This window comes from Peromyscus maniculatus, chromosome 21 (genome assembly GCF_049852395.1).
Source record: "Peromyscus maniculatus bairdii isolate BWxNUB_F1_BW_parent chromosome 21, HU_Pman_BW_mat_3.1, whole genome shotgun sequence".
Taxonomy (NCBI): Eukaryota; Metazoa; Chordata; class Mammalia; order Rodentia; family Cricetidae; genus Peromyscus; species Peromyscus maniculatus.
Window position 1 is genome coordinate 38130150 of NC_134872.1, and position 19374 is coordinate 38149523.

The window sequence follows — 19374 nt, forward strand, 5'->3', positions numbered from 1 at the left end:
AAAACAGAGAGAGGAGAGAAAGAGGGGGGGGGAGAGAGAGAGAGAAGTGGGGGGGGTAGAGAAATGGCTCAGTGGTTAAGAGCACTGACTGCTCTTCTGCAGGACCCAGGTTCAATTCCCAGCACCTACATGGCAGCTGATAACTGTCTGAAACCCCAGGATCCAACACCCTCACACAGACATACATGCAGGCAAAACACCAATCAATGTACATAAAAATAAATTAATAAAAATTTAGTTAAAAATAGCCGGGCGTTGGTGGCGCACGCCTTTAATCCCAGCACTCGGGAGGCAGAGGCAGGCGGATCTTTGTGAGTTCGAGGCCAGCCTGGGCTACCAAGTGAGTTCCAGGAAAGGCGCAAAGCTACACAGAGAAACCCTGTCTCGAAAAACTCGAAAAACCCAAAAAAAAAAAAAAAAAAAAAAAAAAAAAAAAAAAAAAATTTAGTTAAAAATAAATTAGGCAAGGCCGTTAAGCTACCAGTTCATCTAAGTATATGAATACCTAATTCAGATATCTCCATCCACCCTCTGGGAGATCTCATAAGACCTTGACAGGTGTCTTGCAGAAACCAAGAAGACCTCTGGCACTTTAGATGCAGGGAAAATAGCAGAGTTAAAATCATCTGGTCTTCATGAACTCATGTGACCTGTTAGTAACTATTGCTTTTTTATGCCCTTAAAATGACTTCTGTGCAATCCTAAAATTAGGAATTATTCCTCTTCAGTGATCAACTGTCATGTGGAAGGCACCTGCTCAACACTTTGTAAGCAGTACCTCATTTATTTTTCACATATACTTGGTACTCTTTTTATCCCGGTTTTCAGAATGAGAAAGGTGGGGCCAGTGAGATCACTCAGCTGGTAAGAGTCCTTGCTGCCAAGCCTGATGATTTGAGGTCGATCCCTGGGACCAACATGGTTGTAAAAGAAAATGGAATCCCAGAATATGTGCCATGCTATGCTCACACCCATGTACTTACATACAGTCACGAAATAAGTAAGTAAATGCAAAACTTGCCACAGTTTGGAGGCTACAAAGATCTGGCTTGGTAATTGAGAGCACTTGCTGCTCTTTGGAAGGACTGGAGTTTGGTCCCCAACACCCACATTTAGTGGCCATGACCTTCTTTGCATTCCAGCTTCAGGGGATCTGACACCCTCTTCTGGCCTTCCCAGGCATCTGCACACATGCATGTACACACATCAAACACACACACACACACACACACACACACACACACACACACACACAAAAAAAAAAAAACTTAAAAGCTAAATTAAAAAAAAAAAAAGAAACGGAATGAGAAAGTTGAAGAATAAAAAGTTAGGTAAGGTCCAGGAACCCTGTAAGAAGTTTGGGTTTGGAAAAGTTCATGGCTCCTGTGTGCTAAACCACTCACATTCTGGTGTGATCGTTGGTATCTTGCAACAAACTTGGATATCCATCAAGTGGAGATGCCTCCTCCTGGAACAGGAATAGTTTCTCTAAACGTGGTTGATGCTGGGACCATATCAACAGGCCCTTTTGATACCATGAATGGTATTTTTTGAGACATTGTGTTGGCTTTTGGTTGGCAAAAGCTGCCAGGTAAAGTGACTGAAAGCATTGTCTTGGTATCGCTGCCCTACTGAGATATGAATTCCCTTCTGATTTGTGTTTGCAGTGTAAACTCTACCTCAGCAGTGGCCGGCCTCACTCATTTTGACAATGTAGACTGCCCTGCAGGCTTCCCTCGTGTCCCTGTGGCGGGGAGTTGCATTAGATAGTCTTTGCCATTCATTTCTTTATTGCCACGGAGCTTCTCGGTGTCCAGATTCAGCCACAAGTGAAAGTTCCTTAAGTTCAGTTATTTTCAGCAAGTCCCAAAACAAAACATTTCATCTCATTCTCATTCTTGATGTTTATTGTGTTGAGAAAGGTTGGCAGATATCAAAATTACCTTCTTTCCTCTAAGCTTTTAAGCCATGGTGTTAGAAAGAGAAGGACCTTGACAATTTTCATTTACACTTTCTGAGTTAATTTGACTGTTCTTGCTAATTTTAGCACAAGCAGATCATTTCCTGTTAAATCATTGCAACATGATCTTAGGAGTACAACAGTTAGATTTTTTTGTATCAAACATTTTTGTTTTTGGCATATGTGGTTCCTGTTTTTACCACTGGAGATAGAAGTTTCTTGCTGCAGTGTGCCTCATCATTCCTTGAGAGAGAGAGAGAGAAAGAACCCAAAGACCTAAGCAAACGGCTTTCTTTCCAAGCGTTCTAAGGATCTGATCTTAGGGTGTTTGTGGACTATTAAAGAGGGTATATTCGCTTTCTCTGAACACAGAAGCTGTATTGGTATCAGTTTATTATACAGGTGATGTGTATTTCTTTGCAAGCTGTTGGTTTGATAAAGGTAACTTCCTCCTGTTGAATGAGAGATGCATGGAGATAGGACTTGAGAGGACAGAGGTGCAGACATTGCCATCTTAGAAGGTCTCACCCAGAGGCTTTGGACTGACAGACTTGATGGAAAGGACTTTCTAGAGAGAACTACCAGATAACTTGGCCCAGGGACGTTCTTCATGGAAACCCAGTGATCAACAGTCACTTCCAGGGGCTTTCTGAGGCTACCCAGATAGGGGAAATGCAGGATTAATGCCCAGTTTAATTCCCAGCGGACCCATGGTCCAGAAGCAAACAAACTTAACTGGCCTCATGACAAGGACCACATATTATTTCTCCAAGATTTGCTTAGTGCATACTTGTCAGAGGGAGAAGATAAAAGCTTTTGTCTCTTCAAGAACTCTTACTAGGAACCTGCAAATACTTCCCCAAATGAACATAAAACTACGTCAGTGGACTCAGTAAGGAAACTACCATGAAAGGCTGCAAATTATGAAAAGTAACATCTTTGAAATACTAGCATTCAGATATGGGAATAAAAACTAACAAACTTGATTTCTTCCAAGTTCTTACCTACTAACAAAACTAGGTGTGAATTTCTCAGTCATGCTCTCCAGTACTTCTTGCTCTCCCATCTGACAGGCTTTTTCTTCTCATATCAGCTGGATTTAGGGTTTTGATTTTTTTTTTTTTTGCATATACTTATGTCATGTTTCCTTGGAGCGTTCATAGGAGCAGTTATGTTGAATATACCGAATGAACCCTTCTGTGGGGCCACACAGACCTGAGACCTGTTGGGGAGATCCAAGGAAAGTGGAGATAAAGACTCATAACGGGCATGGCGCATGAAAGATTGCTTGCGTTATTTATCTTAGATAAATAATTAAATAAAATTAATGGACTGCTCCAAAGAGAATACAGGTTGGCCTATATTTATACAAAAGCCTGAAATTTAAAGTGCTCCAAAATGCCAAGCTTATTTAGCAAGTATAGTGCTTTAAGCGAAAGATTCCACAGTGTGCTCTCTGTGATGGTTTGCAGTTAAAATGCAGAACATTATTAACCACGTAAGGGCCAGGGAGCTAGATTATCAGTAAAGTTCTTACTTCACAAGCATAAGTTTAATGCCGAGAACCTAGAGAAAATGCCCATCCTGGTAGTGTGCACTTGAATTCCCGACGCCGGGGAGTCGAGGTCAGGAGAATCCCTGGGACTGACTGTTGAGCCAGTCTAGCAAAATTGGGTAGCTCTGGGCCAGGAGTTCCTGTCTCAAATGAGGTGGATAACACTCCTGAGGATGACCTCGGAGGTTGTCTTCTGGCCTCCACATACACTCCCTACACAGAAAGGCAAGATACACCTCCATGTGCATATATACACATGCATGCAAAATTAATAAAATAAAAACAAAGCATAAAAGAATTTCATGCTTAGTATTGGGTTCCACTGCTGAGATTATGTAGCCCATGGAAGAATTTTTTGCTGATCCATGTTTTGTCAGCTGGAAAGAGAGAATGTCAATTGAGGAAATGTCTCCTTCACATTGCCCTGTCTGCAATTCTGGGGAGCATTTTCTTGAATTGTGATTCATCTAAGAGAGCCCTGGCCACTGTGGATGGTACCACCCTAGGCAGGTGACCATGGGTTGTAAAATTAAACAAACTGAGCAAGCTGCAAAGTCTAGCAAATAAGCAGCATTCCTGTGTGGTCTCTGCTTCAGTTCCTGACTCCAGGTTCCTGATTCAAATTCCAGCCTTAACATTCCTTGTTGATGACCGATAGCCTGTAAGCCAAATAAACCTTCCTCCACAGGTTGCTTTGGTTCATGATATTTTATCATTGCAAACTATGTACATATATAAAGCAAATGAGTACAATATTTAAATCTGAGGTTGGGAACACGGTTTAGAATGTGTTGGATAAGGGATTTCAGCCTGAGTTGTCAAATGCACAGTACCACATTGCCATTTCCATTCTTGGTTGAAAGAGAATTGATTATATGTCTAACCTGGGGACACAAATTAGAGCAGTCCTGAGTTTCTTTAATTGGCTAATTTCATCAGCCACATTGGATTACTCTTTCCATCTTGCAAGGCTCTGTGTTCAGAATTTCATGATTGGAGAAGGAAAACACATTTGTGATGATACGTGATAACCAAATGTGTTTTCCCTGTGTATTTTTCTTTATCCTTTAAGAGAGACTTATCCTATCAGCAAGCCTTCTGCTGCTCATAAAGAACATATTATTTGCTCTTTATTAGATTAGGAGGCAGATAGATAATTGGGGGCAGGATAAGATTCAGGAAGACACTAAATAGGAAATGGTGCATTTCAGATGTCTCCCTGAAGGCTTGCCTGGCATGCGAGTGTTGAACGACTCGGTCTCGTCACCCCTCTTGAGCCTGCTGCTCCTCCTCTTGCTGGGAGGAGTGATTTGAGATGAAAGAACGGAGGGGTCTTGCCGTGTTCTTGTCAACGTCGATTATGAGTGTTCATTTATGACTGCGCTGTGATTTCCTTCCCCCTTGTTGACAGGGCGGTGTGGAAGATGACCCTGACTTCCAGCACTGGGCACTTCATTGAGACATGACCCCACAGAAGCGCACTCAATATCAATTAGTGACCACGATGTAAAGTCACTGTCCCTGGTTCTTGTTTTCTCGTGGCATCAATAGGCTTTTGACAAGGGCAGCACACTGATAGACCACTAAACTTGCTGACAGCCACATGCACTTTTAACTACAAACACTGATTGAGATCACTGGCTTTCGTTATCCAAATGTAACTGGCTGACCTTGGCCTGTTGCTAAGAATCTGATAGGGATATTAAATTTATAATAGTTGATTTTCTGTCTAAAATAATTCCTAGGATTAAGCGCCGCATAATTTGCCTTTGAAATATATTTTGGAATATTTTCCTATGTATAATGAGGTTGCATGGGTTGAGACTGAAGTCTAAAAGAAATCATGGTTGGTATATACCCTACACACATAGACTATAGAAAACTTTATGTAGTGTGTTTATGTACATGCATTTTGACCGTGATACATCATTTGAGATGAGAATGCGGAATTCTCCACTTGTGGCTTTCTCTCCCCTGCCAAAGATATTTCAGATTGAAGTTTTCAGTTCAGCCAGCAACCCTTTACTGATATTGCTTGTTCATGAAAGGCTTGCTTTACAGGTGCCAATGTGGGAATTAGGAAGTTAACTGGCCTGTGAGTAGTTTTTGTGCTAATAGGTATAAGTTTAATTTTAATGAAGTAAATAAATGTTGATGTTCTAAGAATTAGGCTTTAAGGTACCTATCATTTGATAATGTTTTAGGGAAAGCAAAGATGTCTCTCATGATACAGATGACTGCCCTGTTTTTTTTTTTACAATATTCATAACTTCTATTTTTAGTGGTATTTGTTATTTTTTGTGCATGTATAGTGTTTGGATGAGTACATTTTTGTGTGTGCATGAAGGTGTATGCACACACAGACAAGAGGTTAGCATTTTATTTTTTAAGACAGGGTCACTGGCTGAGCCCAGAGCTCACTGATGAGCTTCACTGTGACTAGCCAGTGAATTCTGGGGATTTGCCTGTCTCTCCCACACTCACAGCACCAGGGCTGCAAAGCATGCTACTGTGCCTGACTTTTTACATGGATGATGGAGATGCAAAAGCTCTTCATGCTTGTGCTAAATATTTCACTAACTATGCCATCTCCCCAGAGCCCAGAAGTTTTGATTAAAAAAAAAAAAAAAAATTCTAGTTTTCTTTGTAAGTGCATTGGCCACTTTTTTTTTTTTGGTCAATCAACAGGTATCATATAGTAAGTGCCCCTGAGGTTGTATCACATGCTCTGCTAGAGCCTGGTAGTGAACACATAATGAGAGGTAGCATACTTACTATAAACTGCTAATACAAACCACTGGGGCCCAGGACTTTCCTTGTTTTATTTTTTTCCTTGAAGGACAGTACAGATTGGTTCTTTCTTACCCAAAATGACCAGAAGAACATGTTACACAGTTCAGATTTCTTATAATTTGTAGTGTTTGCAAATACGCAACAAGATATTTCCCAAGTCTAAATATGAAATTCACTTATGTTTTTAAATACAACTCATGTGCATAGCCTGACATTTTAAATGCTTTTGTGCACATACTTTGATCCAACATGAGATTGGATGTGGAATTCTCTACTTATGACATCATCAAAAAAATGAAAGTATGAAGCATTTTGAATTTTATATTGTTGGATTAGTAATGTTTATAGTGTATTTGTTAATGTAAAATGCAGCCTGGTGGCGGTGGTGCATGCCTTTAATCCCAGCGCTCGGGAGGCAGAGCCAGGTGAATGTCTCTAAGTTCAAGGCCGGCCTGGTCTACAAAGCGAGATCCAGGACAGGCACCAAAACTACACAGAGAAATCCTGTCTTGAAAAACCAAAATATATGTATACACTAAAAGGATACTGTATGTGAGGGTTCAAAAGTATAGGGAGGTTTTCCTTTGAAGTGATGGGAATATTCTATAATTAAATACAAATCACTTGTATACTGTAAGTAATACTCTGATGCTGCTCAGTGGCGCACTTCAAAATAGCACTTACCTTACCCAACTTTCCATGATTGTTTTGCTTTGTTTTGTTTTGGGATAGTGTTTTGTACTATAGCCCAGGCTGGCCTTGAACTCGTGACAATACTCCTTTGAAGTGTGGGATGGCAGGGATGAGTCACTATGCCTAGCTACATCCTTTTAAGCTAATGCTGTTTGTTTTGTTTTTCTTCTCCTTCTGTTCATTTAGTTTTACATTATGTGTTAGAATTTGAAGGTATTTGTATCCATTGGGTATGGTTTTTCAGTTTCAGTAGATTCCCTAAGTTTTGTCTTGTGCATACACATTAGTCATTTCTTATTAAAGTTATCCTCATTTATTTTTCTTCGTATAGTTTATGGGGTTTTTCATGTTTTAAGATTGTTCATACTATTACACAAATCTTCATTGAGCTTTTTTATTTAAAAATTATTTTATATGCAATTTATTTTGGTCATGTTCTTTTCCCTCCCCATCTTCTCCCAGATCCTCCCCTCTTACCCAGCTTCATAGTCAGTGCTCCTGGTCTCTTTCTCCTCTCCCAAAACAGTTTTCAAAGACCAAACAAAAACTCAAAAAGACAAACAACACCGGGCGGTGGTGACACACGCCTTTAATCCCAGGACTCAGGATCCCAGCAGGCGGATCTCTGTGAGTTTGAGGCAAACCTGTGCTACAGAGTGAGTTCCAGGAAAGGCGCAAAGCTACACAGAGAAACCCTGTCTCGTAAAACAAACAATCTAAAAGACAAACAACAATAATAATGCACATGTGCACACACATAGCTCCACTGAGTTTGTTCTGTGTTGACCCGCTATTCCTGAGAATAGGGGCCTGCGCTGGAGTGTGGTTGATATACCTAGTGTCACTCCTTTGGAGAGAGCATTTCCAGCAGGTAATAATTGAAGATAACTTTCTTGGTTATGGGTAGGACTTTGTGTCCACCTCCCCTTCTCTTTGCTGGGATTTCATCTCATTTGGATGTGTGCAGGCCTTGTGTGTGCTGTTACAGTCTCTGAGTTATATGTTCATCAGCCTTGTTGTGTCTGGAAGACACTGTTTCCTTGGCATCTTCCACACTTCAGCTTCTTATACTCTTTACACATAGATCCCTGAGCTTTGAGAGGAGGGCTGAGTGGTCCAGAGTCTGTCGCTGTTTGCACATTGTCTAGTTGTGCATGTATATTAACTACCATGTCCTGCAAGAAGAAGCTTCTCTAATTAGGGTTTAACAATGCATTGGTCAATGGGAATATTGATATGTTCATTTAGCAGAATAATAGCAATAGGTTTTCCTCTATGGCCTACGTAGGCTCAGGTTCTTGATCTCATTACCAGTGTCAGGGGAGGAGTCTAGGGGACCCATTTGGCCAGTGACTCAACAAGATGTAACCTATTCCTTGCATGGGAGGTTTTACTTGATGTCATAAGATATCCAGTTGGAGTCATTCTCTCCCCATTATTTGGTGACTAAATTTAAGTTCCTTTCATATATGTATGTGTCTTAGAAAGCTTTTACAGTTATTAACCTATGTCTTTAATGTTCTCTCCTTTACTCTGCTCTCTCATCCCCCCCCCCTCTGCATTTAATCCTCCTCATCTGTTTTCCCCTGCATCTCTTTATAACACTATGTTCAATTTCTCCTTTCTTGGGGAGAGAACTAAAGACCCCTGCCCGGTCCCCACTAGCTACCTAACCTCCAGAGTTGTTCTAATTGAAACATACATGTCTGAAGTTTCAAGGCTAACATCAGCATAAAAGACAAAGCATGCAATGTTTGGTTTGGGGGGTGGGGTCTGGGCTACCTCTCTCAGGATAATTGTTTCTCTTTCCATTTACCTGCAAACTATAATTTTATTTTTCTTAACAACTGGATAACATTCCATTGCATAAATGTACCACTTTTCCTTATCCATTCATGAGTTGATGGACATCTAGGCTGTTTCTAAGTTCAGGCTATTGTGACTAGAACACCACCGAGCAGGATGAACAAGCATCACTGTAGTAAGAAGTCCAGTCCTTTGGCCATCCTCCCAAGAGTTATATGGTTGGATCTTGTGGTAGATCAATTTTCAGCTTTTTGAGGATCCTCCACACTGATTTCTATGGTTTTAATTGCCTTTTCTAATAACAGAAAAATAAAATCATGTAGCTTTTACCAAGTATATGATTAAAAATTCAGCAAGCTTAGCTGACCACAGTTTTACTTATTTCTCTTGTGATATAGTACTTTCAAAGTTCCTAAAATTAAATGTTAACCCCCCGTTTCATTCCTAGAGTACATACCATTAATTCTGATGGTTTCCTGAGTGATGTGTGTTAATAATGTATTAAGGGTTTTATATTTATTTTCATGTGGAGTATTGAGAATTCCCTTTCTTTTTTTTTAATAAAAATAACTTGCATTGTTTTCTATGAATTTCTACTATGAAAGGGAATGCTTCAATTACCTTGCTAGAAGCCCTATGTGAAGGTGATTTTTATATTACTTATTGCCTTGGGGCTCTAAGTCCAAGCTTTTACTTCATAAATCAGATTTTTTTCCAAAAGATTCCAGTTTCATGTGTTTTTATTTACATTGTGTTCTAAGTTCATTGTATCTATCATTTTAGCCTTATGTAATTTTTTTGTGCAAATGTTCTATTTCCTTTCAGAATAATTTATATATTTTTAGGTGGTAGTGCCCTTAGTTTGTTAGGGAACCCAGGGATGGAGTGAGGATCTCTAACCATGGCAGGCCTGCCCTGCTTCCTTCCCTCTTGCCTAAAATGTCTTCTCTGATGCTCTGCTTGTGCCCTGGCTCTTCCTCATTCTGCAGTGAACCCCCAAACCCTGTAATCTGCCATTCAGTTGGTATTGCTGTTTCCACTGTCGCTCTTTTTACCTGCTATGATTGCCCTTTATGTCCTGTCCCTTTGCTTTTGCTTGTCTCCCTCTGAGTGTCTGGATGTCTCAAGGCTTGGTGGTAACACTTAAGACCCCAGAGGCTGAGCTGGATGGGAATGGTAGAGCCAAAGGCACTCGGGTGAACAGAGCAGGTAAGGCTGGGAGGCTGAAGAGCAGAGATGAAATGGGGGATCCAGCTTCAGATAGGGAGAAGGAGAGTGTGGCCCTTGGATGGTAACAGGTCAGGATAGGTGGAGAGAAGCAGAATTTGAGAGCCAACAGGCCATCTGCCTGATTGCTCCCAAGTCACCCTGCGCTCAAGAGCTCTGGCTAGGCTGGGACTTAATTGTAGAGATAGGGCCTCCCACAAAGTCATGGCAGTTCCTGGTGTTAGCTTAGATCTTGGGGAACTGTTTTCATAGCTTTAATAGAATACCTAATTTCTTTGTCTCAGGCTTTCTGTAAATGAAAAATAGTGAGACTTGTTTAAAAATAATACTGTAGGAATATTTAGGTGTATGTGTGGTCTAAACAGTTTTTAAATGCTCAAGGGTCTTCTGAGGATTTGCTGACAGAGACGTTGTTTATGAATGAAAGTTTCCTTGAAATGTGTCTGATGAAGAGTTAAACTGTTTTCAAAATGTGTCCTGTGTGCAGCTCATCTCCTCCGCCATGAAATGCCATTTCACCCTGATTTGATGGAGCCTTTTCTCCTTAAGCCTTGCTTCTTCCAGTGTGCTGTGCTCAGCATGATAATTAGGGACTTGGGCTGTCAGGGGCATGATGCTCCTGGCTGCTTCTTGAGATCTCCTTTCCCAGAACTTGAGTCCTCAGATTTCCCTGGCAGGAAATCTGTGCAGTGTGCGTGAGTGGTAGGCTTTGGGGAAAGCGTGTAACAAACCGAGGCTGTGGAGGAGAATCGGCTGGGGACGCTGGCTTCTTAATTGAAGTGTAGTTGGAGTTTCAATGAGGTGAGACTGTTGTGACAGATTTCAGAATGTAATGATAGAAAAATGAAGGCGGTTCATCAAAGTCACCGTCAATACGGAACAGCCGCTCTGCGACACAGCATGAGACAACAGCCACAAAACCTCAGGGGAAAAAAACAAAAACAAAAACCCGAGTAATTAAAACTTATATCGTGCAGCCTCCTTCTCAGTGGGTACCTTTCCGAGGGAAGCAGTGATTTTATTGTGAAAAATATAAACACAGTTTTTGCAGATGTAAATTGCATGCGTGTTTTAACTCATACACACAGAAAGTTTTCACATTGTAAATATAATCAAAGCACACAACAGTAGTACAAATCAGACTTGAGAAAGATCCCCGAAAGGCAGAAAGCCCCTGGCCCCTTACTCTCCTGCTCACTGACCTACCCCGTCCGTCTATGCATTTGGAAACGCCTGGGTGCCATTCTGTGTTCCCATTTCTGAGGACATACACCCTTACTCTTTATTAGTTAGAAAGGACAAAGATTTTTGACTCTCTCTTCCTCTCCTGTTTTCCTTCCCTTTTCTTTGTGTATGATGTGGAGGTTAGTGGATTGAGAGGCTATGACTAAGTGTTGAATAATGTGTAAACATCAAGAAGAAGAAGAACTTCACCTAAATGCTATCAGAATCCTTTCTTTCCCCCACTTCAAACATGGACCTCACCTCAACTAGAGACAGCCCCAAGGATTGAGCATAGGGAGTTTACCTGAAACAGAAAAGTCAACTAGAGGACTGCTGAAAAGATGTGTGACCGCTGCATTGGCTCCACTTGCTGCCATAGGGATTTTGGAATGACCCCCAAAGGGGTCATTTTCCCCGACTTATTCCAGCTCTGATTCAAGGGTGGGACTTCCTGAGATAGCTACTGGAAACCCATTGTCTGGGCATCATTTTGGTACCTTGTCTTGATGGTCTACTGTCTCAATCCTGGCCATCAAGTCTGCACTGCCATCGAGGTGAACCAGTGTCATAATCCTGTGTATTCCATCACTAACAGAAACTAAAGTGCTTCGCAGTGCATCTGCTACACATTTCTCTTTGTGTACCCTTACTAAAGTAAGGCAGTGGGAACTTAGAAGATAGTGGGAAACATTGCTGGATGATCAGTTTGTCCCCTATAGACATCATGGCAAGGGAAAGTAAGGTTTTATTTTCATAGAACTTTTAAATCTTTTTTTTAAATTAAAATATAATTATATTATTTCCCCCCTTTTCCCCCTACTTCTAACCCTTTCCTTGAATCCCCTTGCTCTCTCTCAAATGCATTGTCTCTGATACTTTAATTATTGTGTGAATGTGCATGTGTGTATGGATCTGTATATTCCTGAATATATGAATATAGCCTGCTCAATCCATGTAGTGCTATTGTATGTCTATGACTTCAGGGATGACCACTTGGTATTTGATGTCCAGTTGGTGTGCTCTTCTCTGGGGAAGACTTTGCCTCCTGCTTTCAGCATTCCTAGTTCCCTCTAGTTCTCTGGGGTTAAGGCCCATGAGATTTCCTCTTCCATGATTGTTGTTCTTGTTTAGGCAGCCATAGTGATGAGACTTCATGGATGTGGCTTCTCTGACATTTGTAGGAAACAATACCCCAAACTTCCTGCTCCTCTGTCTCTTGCACTATTTCTGGGCCCCCAAAAGAGGTTATTTAAAGACTTAAACCTAACGTTTCATCTGAAGTGTATTTAGTAAGTTGTTGTATTACCTGGGTAATGTGAGGCCAGATTTTTCCTTCTAGTTGTTTCTAAGTACGATAGGAAGTACATTGAGAGTTCAGTGTTTGCTTTGTCCGCCTGTCCTCTCAGAAGAATGGTTGGGACTTTAATGTAAGAGAAGTGCTTGGGGGTTTGAAGATAAATTTTCCAACTGAGACCTCTAATTCTTCCCACTAAACACCAGAGGAGCCATCCCATGGGCCGCTGAAACTCTGGCCTGACTGAGACTTTTCTATATAGCCTTTGCCCCCAAGCTTCCCTTTCGTAAACAAATTAGTCAAGGCCTGCTTTAAGAGACAACACATTCCAAGGACAGTGTTTATGGTGGGGGAACATCTATGGACAAGAAATTTTCTATAGCTAGACATCAGGCATCCTACACTGCAGTCCCTTCGTGTCAGCTTCTTGGGCCTCCGTTGGCAGAGGCAGACAAATCACTAATTGTATGTCAGAGAAAGTTGGAGTCACTTGTGGGACTTTTTCAAGTCTAACATTATCTTCCTTCATGCTGACCTATTAGCCAGGACAAGGAGTAAGGTGGCATACATCTCTTGCAAACCTCTGTCATCCTGTGAACATCTAGAGTAGATTCTGATCTGCTTCATGTACCTCAGACTATCGGAAAGTACCCTAGTATGGTAATGTATATAACCCCAGAATTTGGGAGGTTGAGGCAGGGGGATGGTAGATTTCAAACTAGCCTAGGCTGTGTAGTAAGACCTTGACTCAAAAAAAGACAAACTTAAATAAAAGGACTACAGAAAAGAAATGCATTCATCACTTTCCTTGAAATTAGCTGACAGGCATATTGTATATAATACATATAGTACGGAACACAGTTTGGAATGCCACAGAGACTGCGCGTGGAGTGTGTTCTACATGGGGGATAGTTCTAGATATTGAATGGCAGTTGTGGGGAGGCTGTTACTGAGAAGGCCAGGGTCCAGTATGGCCACTTTGAGGAAACTTGAGCTCAACGGAGCTTTGGAATTAGCTAAAACAAACCAACAAACAAGAAACTCCAGAAGGCGTAGATGGCATTCCTAGAGGAAAGAGAGCTGTGAAATCAGGGCAGTGGGTTTGATTACCAGAGCACAAAAATGCCCCGTTCCAGTGTGTCGCGCTGTGCTGTGGTTGGCACCCTCGAATTACAGGACCCACAGAATGACTTTCCTGTGGGCAGCACACCCAACAGTGGAGCCCATTGCTTTTATGTTCCCGTAAAACCGCGTCCTCTGCTCTGGGCTGTGTCACCAGCAGTAACTAAACAGGGTCTGTGGAGCTTAACCTTTTCTCCAATCAGCTGTGACCCGAGGCCCCCACACCTCAGAGCTGTCTACAGTGCGAGGGGCCTGGGGGACAGCAGAGCAAAGGGGCTCTGGTGAGGTCTGACACCAGTCCGCATACTTGGCACATTACTTGGCAATGCCCAGAGGATTGTGGCTGCTCTTAACTCGGTATTTAGTTTAGACTCACCCTGCCGCTCAGAGTAGGATTTGAGGGCTGTGAACTAGACTTTTATTTAAGCTGTGGTAACCGCCCGTACCCATCTGGTCCGTGGCATATATTTCACGGGTAGACTGGATCTACTCTGTGGTAAAGTCAATGGTTTCCACGCTTGAATGAAGCCCAGGGTGGGTGGTTCTCAGAATGGCGGACCTTTTTCTGTGTTTCTAGGAACTTCCCCACTTAAATTAACATAGTGGGAGAGCTCTGGGCCGAGTCTGTGGGCATGCATATGTATGTGGCTCTGCCTGCCAGGAAACCCCGAGGAAACAGCCACACTGAGAACTGACCAATGAGAGCTGGCCATCAGGGCAAACTCCTCATCAGCATGTCCTGCCTTAAACATTCCCTTAGGCCAAGATTGCTTTGCCCCCCCCCCCCCCATAATTTGGAAATTTGCTTATCATCTTCTTTGTGACATCGTTCCATTTGATCAAACCTAATTTATTTTTTCTCTGCTTTCAGGAGAGTAGATCTGGAGAAAGCAACAGCTGTGTGGAAGAAATAATTCGGGTAAGATGCTCTTTTAAATCTTATCCATGTATTGGCCGCGCACAGATTTCCCAGAAGAAGGAAGTCCTGTGGTCACATTATCCCAAGGGTCGGTCGTGGTTTGTTCGATGTTTACCTGTTCTAAGGATGGTCATCGAAGTCACCCAAGGGACGCCTAATGGAGCAGCCCTTCCTTTCAGTATTCTAGGAGTTCACCCTGTTGTGGTACCTTGAGGCACACTGAGAGGACACTATTCAAGTGATCAGCTAGATGACCAGAAAACAGATGTTAGGTGAAAAGTATAGCAGGACTCACATCTGTATGCACCGATTTATCGCCCGAGCGCCCCTTTAATGTGCTACTTTCTGAGTCAGGCAGGGGCTGCCTTGTGATTTTTCTTCTAAATGTGATTAGAATCAGAAGGCCCTGACATGGAGAATAGCACTGGAGCCTGAAATGTACTTCTCTGTTGTATCGCAGGCTTTCATTTCTTCGGTACTTGTTTGCCCGGCCTTCCCGCCGACTTCCTTCCTACAAAGCCAGTTTCGCACAGAGGCAGACAGGTTGGGCTTTCGCGCCGTATTCATTTTTTTCCTGAGTGTTCCAACTTATAATCAGGAAGTCACTGTCAACCCATAGTTTTTCTTCACTCGTAGTTTTCCAGGGGAAATAACCTAAAAATTACAGTTCTTAGAAAGCTGATATTATTACACTGGGCAAAACACCAAAATAAATGACACTAGATGGTATAGTCATTCCCTGTAAAGAGAACATGACCATGTTTCTACCTTTTGGGGCATCCTGCATGTTTTTTTCACGAGTTACCAACACACTACAGTATTATTATATCATTACTTGACTCACAATTTTTACCTTCACAAATTGTTTTCAACAATGATATTTTTTTCCTTCCCCAAAAGTGGTAGAATAACTAAAGTTAGGTTTTTCTTAATTTATAATGATTTTCCTTCTGAAGAAAACTGTTTTTAAAGCACGACACTTCATTTCTGATCTTTAATTACAGTGAGTCCATATTTTATTTTTAAAGATCTATATTGTCTGTTTTGTTTCAGATTAAACAACTGCTAGTGTATGATGCTGATAAGCATCTCCTGTTTTACTCTTTCAACGTACTTTCATGTCAGGGCTAGATAGTCCACTGTCCTTTGATTGGTTGTATTGTCTACATTTGTATACCCCCCCCCCCCCCCCGCGCGCTCACTCGCGCTCTCGCGCTCTCTCTCTCTCTCTCTCTCTCTCTCTCTCTCTCTCTCACACACACACACACACACACACACACACACACACACACACACACACACACTCGCTCTGTGATTAGACATACCTCCTTATATCATCTTTTGCCCATTCTGAAGAAATTTGGCATCCGGCATCCCTTCTCCTTGGTCTTCCTCCTTGCTCTCCTGACAGGGTCTCCCAGGCCGGCCTGGGACCCAGGATTCTATCTCCACTGCCCGAAGGCTGGGATTACAGGTGTGTGCCGTCATACTCTGCCCCGGCCTTCCTGTTCTTACCTGTAGACAGGGCTGGAAATTAAAATAAAAACTTCAATGTATACATCAAAAAGTCATTCTCTAAGGAAGTTGAAATCCATTTAAGTAAAGCAGATCCCTTCAGTCAAGTGTAAAGCTTCTACATTTTCTACAGAGAACTAGTGAAACCCTCATATTCCCGTCCACCCCACTCCTAACCCTCCTACAGCACTGCCTCTGCACAGCCCTCCTCCCGTCAGGTGTGGCACAAAGAAAAAGTCTGGAGCCGTGGAGCAGACGGGTCAGTGCCCGCCTATGAGACTGGCAGTTCCAGAGTTGTGCTAGCTGGCCCTGGGTGGGGGGACTGTGTGAAGCTAGTGAACTATCTGAGCTCTCCTCCTCTCAGAACCCCGAAGAGGTCGAGTCCTAGAGAGGTGGTAGTGGTATCAGTCGTGGGTGGACTCTTTCACGCCAGTTCCCAGACTCTTGGGGTGTCGTTAGTGGCAGTTGATGATGGAAGAGTTACCAGGGGGTGTGCTGTTTCCCCAGTGGTGCCTGGGTTTTTTTCTGCTGTCCCCTGCCTCACTCAGTTGGCGGGTCTCCACAGCCATCTCCCCGTCTCCCTAAATGGATCATCTTCCCCAGACACAATCACAGGGCTCCTTTTCACTAGCAGCCTAGCGTACTCTCTGCGTATCTGTCTCACACCAGCATCCCTCTGAGACTGTGGCCCCACATTAAAGTCAGTGAGCAGTAGAGTGAATGAGTGAAGGAGTCTTCCAAAGGAAAGCCACCGTGGGATGTTGGCCGTGAGTCATGGCTGTGGTTGGTTGTCCTTTTGATGTCTGGTTTCCATGGACAGCCTTTGTAGAGCCCAATTTTCTTCATAATTTTTCTGCTCTTTGACCCACTTGGGGGGAACCTGATGTGGCCAAGGGCATCGGGAGGACTTGTTTGAAGCCGTACTATTTAAGGGGTGGTGCTGTCTTGTGAAGGAAGCAAAGGGCTCCCAACATGCCTCAGCATGATGGCAGTTGGAGTTCCCGTGTCCTTTCTGTGTGGAACAGCAACTGGGAAAACAGGGGATGGGCTAAATAGACATGGCCCCTTGCCCTTGTAGACCTGCCTGCCTGCCAGCAAAGGCGGTTTCTGAGATGCAGTTAGGAAATACATTACACCCGCTGGGACAGATTCTCGGGGATTTACGTGACCTTACCATGTGCTGTGTGACCTTGCTTGGGGTTCAGGCTGGTCTCACTGGTGGTTAGAAGATAAATGGGGCACCGGCTGAGGAATGCTGAGGGTCGCAAGCAAAGGCAATGCAGAGTTCATCCTGTCGGAGCCCTGTGAGGGAGGGCAAGACAGACCAAAAGGACTAGAGACTTGGGGGATAGAGATGATAGGAGGGACTGGGTAGTGCTGGCCTCCCAGGCATGGTCAGGTCCCGTGGAAGGGAGCCACAGTCACATTGGCGATTTCCATTCCATGTTCTGACAGCGTGGAAGATGGAGTGGAGAGGTGAGGAGAGGTAACAAGAAAGGGTGGATGGAAGCCATTGAAAGAGTGCCGAGGAGAGATGTTTGGAAGTACGTGCTCACATGTGAGCCATGTTTTAAAGAGCCTGTTTTAGAGAGCGAGGGGAACTAGGAATCCATTTATAGACATGCTGGGCTGGAGGGCATTTGGGGCATCTGGAGAACAGAGATGAGCATGTAGGTGAGTGTAAATCCCGGCAGACGGCTAACCTAATTGATAGTAACAGCAGATATGCCACATTTTCCAGGAGAGAGACTGGAAAACAAGAGCATGGTGAGCAGTGAATGGAGCGTACGGGAGGTAGCAGCTTAGAAGGATGAGGTGTCGGGGTTAGTTCTCACCGGCTTGAAGGAAGGGAGCTGAGGCAGTCTGCAGGAACGGGGATTCCCATTCCCGTGTGGCGGCCATGCACCCACCTGTGAAACTTGCACAGGTTTATGGCTCACATTGCCAACTGCGTCTTTAACTTCTGCTGCTTCTTCTTCTCCCAACCTTTATTTTTGCTGAGGTGACTGTTTTCAAATCATTTGAATATTACCATGCATTCCGAAGTACAATTACTTTTTATTCTTACTCAGAAAATTTTAATCCTGGGACCTCATAAATCTGTATGTAATTATAGAATTCCCTTCTCCAAGGGAGAAATTATCACCAAGTTCTGTGGAGATGGGCCATAAGTGCTTGAGGCCCTCCTGGCTGACATACGCGCGCAGTAGACGGTTCCACACGTTGTCCTGTATTTCACCCTTGAAGGCTCAAGTGGTATAATACCTTTGTGCCTTTCATAGCATCATCCATTAACATATGATGACATTAACATTTGTTCAGCCAGTAAAAGCCGTTTACAACATAATGGAAGGAGTGTGGGGCCAGGATCCAGGATGCACAAGGTTTATGCAAGAAGGTTTTAGATTACACTCTGCTGAGGGCACCCCCACAATGTGCTATGCCTTTGTAATAACAACCCAGGGGCCCGTGCTTGAGATTCTGGTTTGGATTTAGGGACTATTTGAGTGTGTAGCATCTGAACAGATTCTCTTCTTGGCTATCATCTTTACTCACTAATTTAATTCGAGTGTGCTGTGAGGTATCCGTCATGGGTATTTGCATAGAGTTGCATACTTCTGTTTATATGAAGGGGGTAAATGGTACTTGTTTAAATTCTAGGGATCCATTTCCTGGACATTATAATGGAACAGCCTTCAAGCGAATACAGGGAAATCATTTTTTTTCCCTTAATTTTCCAAAAACTGAAGAGCCTGCTACATAGCTTCTCTGGAGAGGGTTGTGCATTGTGAGCAGTGTCATATGGCTTGCACATCATTGCAGCCTGTCACATGGCCAGACTCCGGGTGGTGGGACAAGAGAGGCCTTGTGCTCAACCATCTACGTGCTCCTTGCCCCAGATGAAAACATATTAGCTACTCTGTGCCTACTGGAACATGAGGAACAAAGAGATGACTTGTTTTCAGTGACTTGTTTGGGTCATTTGGAGAACTGGCTCAGGTCACATCCCCTGCACTGCAGGCCAGAGCAGCTTTTTATAAAAGTTTGTACTGTTTCTTTTATAATTTTTCTTTCATTTGTTTCCAACACTAAAGATTTAATTCATGGCAAATTGAAGTCCACTAATAACAAAAATCAACTCAGGGAGAACTGTCAAGAAATAACATTAATATAGTCTATTACTTATTATAGAAAAATAAGCCAGACCATGGTGGTGCACACATTTAATCCCAGCACTCAGGAGGCAAGTGGGTCTTTATGAGTTC

The 19374-nt window shown here is 42.9% G+C and overlaps 1 protein-coding gene across 4 annotated transcripts in view; it reads left to right on the forward strand.

Annotated features, from left to right (window-relative positions):
- The window catches only part of Aff3 (ALF transcription elongation factor 3), a 480967-nt gene that overhangs the window by 234137 nt on the left and 227456 nt on the right, over positions 1 to 19374 (forward strand). For all 4 annotated transcript variants that reach the window (XM_076557428.1, XM_076557429.1, XM_076557430.1 and 1 more), the window contains one exon: positions 14546 to 14593. In XM_076557428.1, the coding sequence (XP_076413543.1) occupies positions 14546 to 14593 (48 nt within the window). The remainder of the gene's footprint in view (positions 1 to 14545; positions 14594 to 19374) is intronic.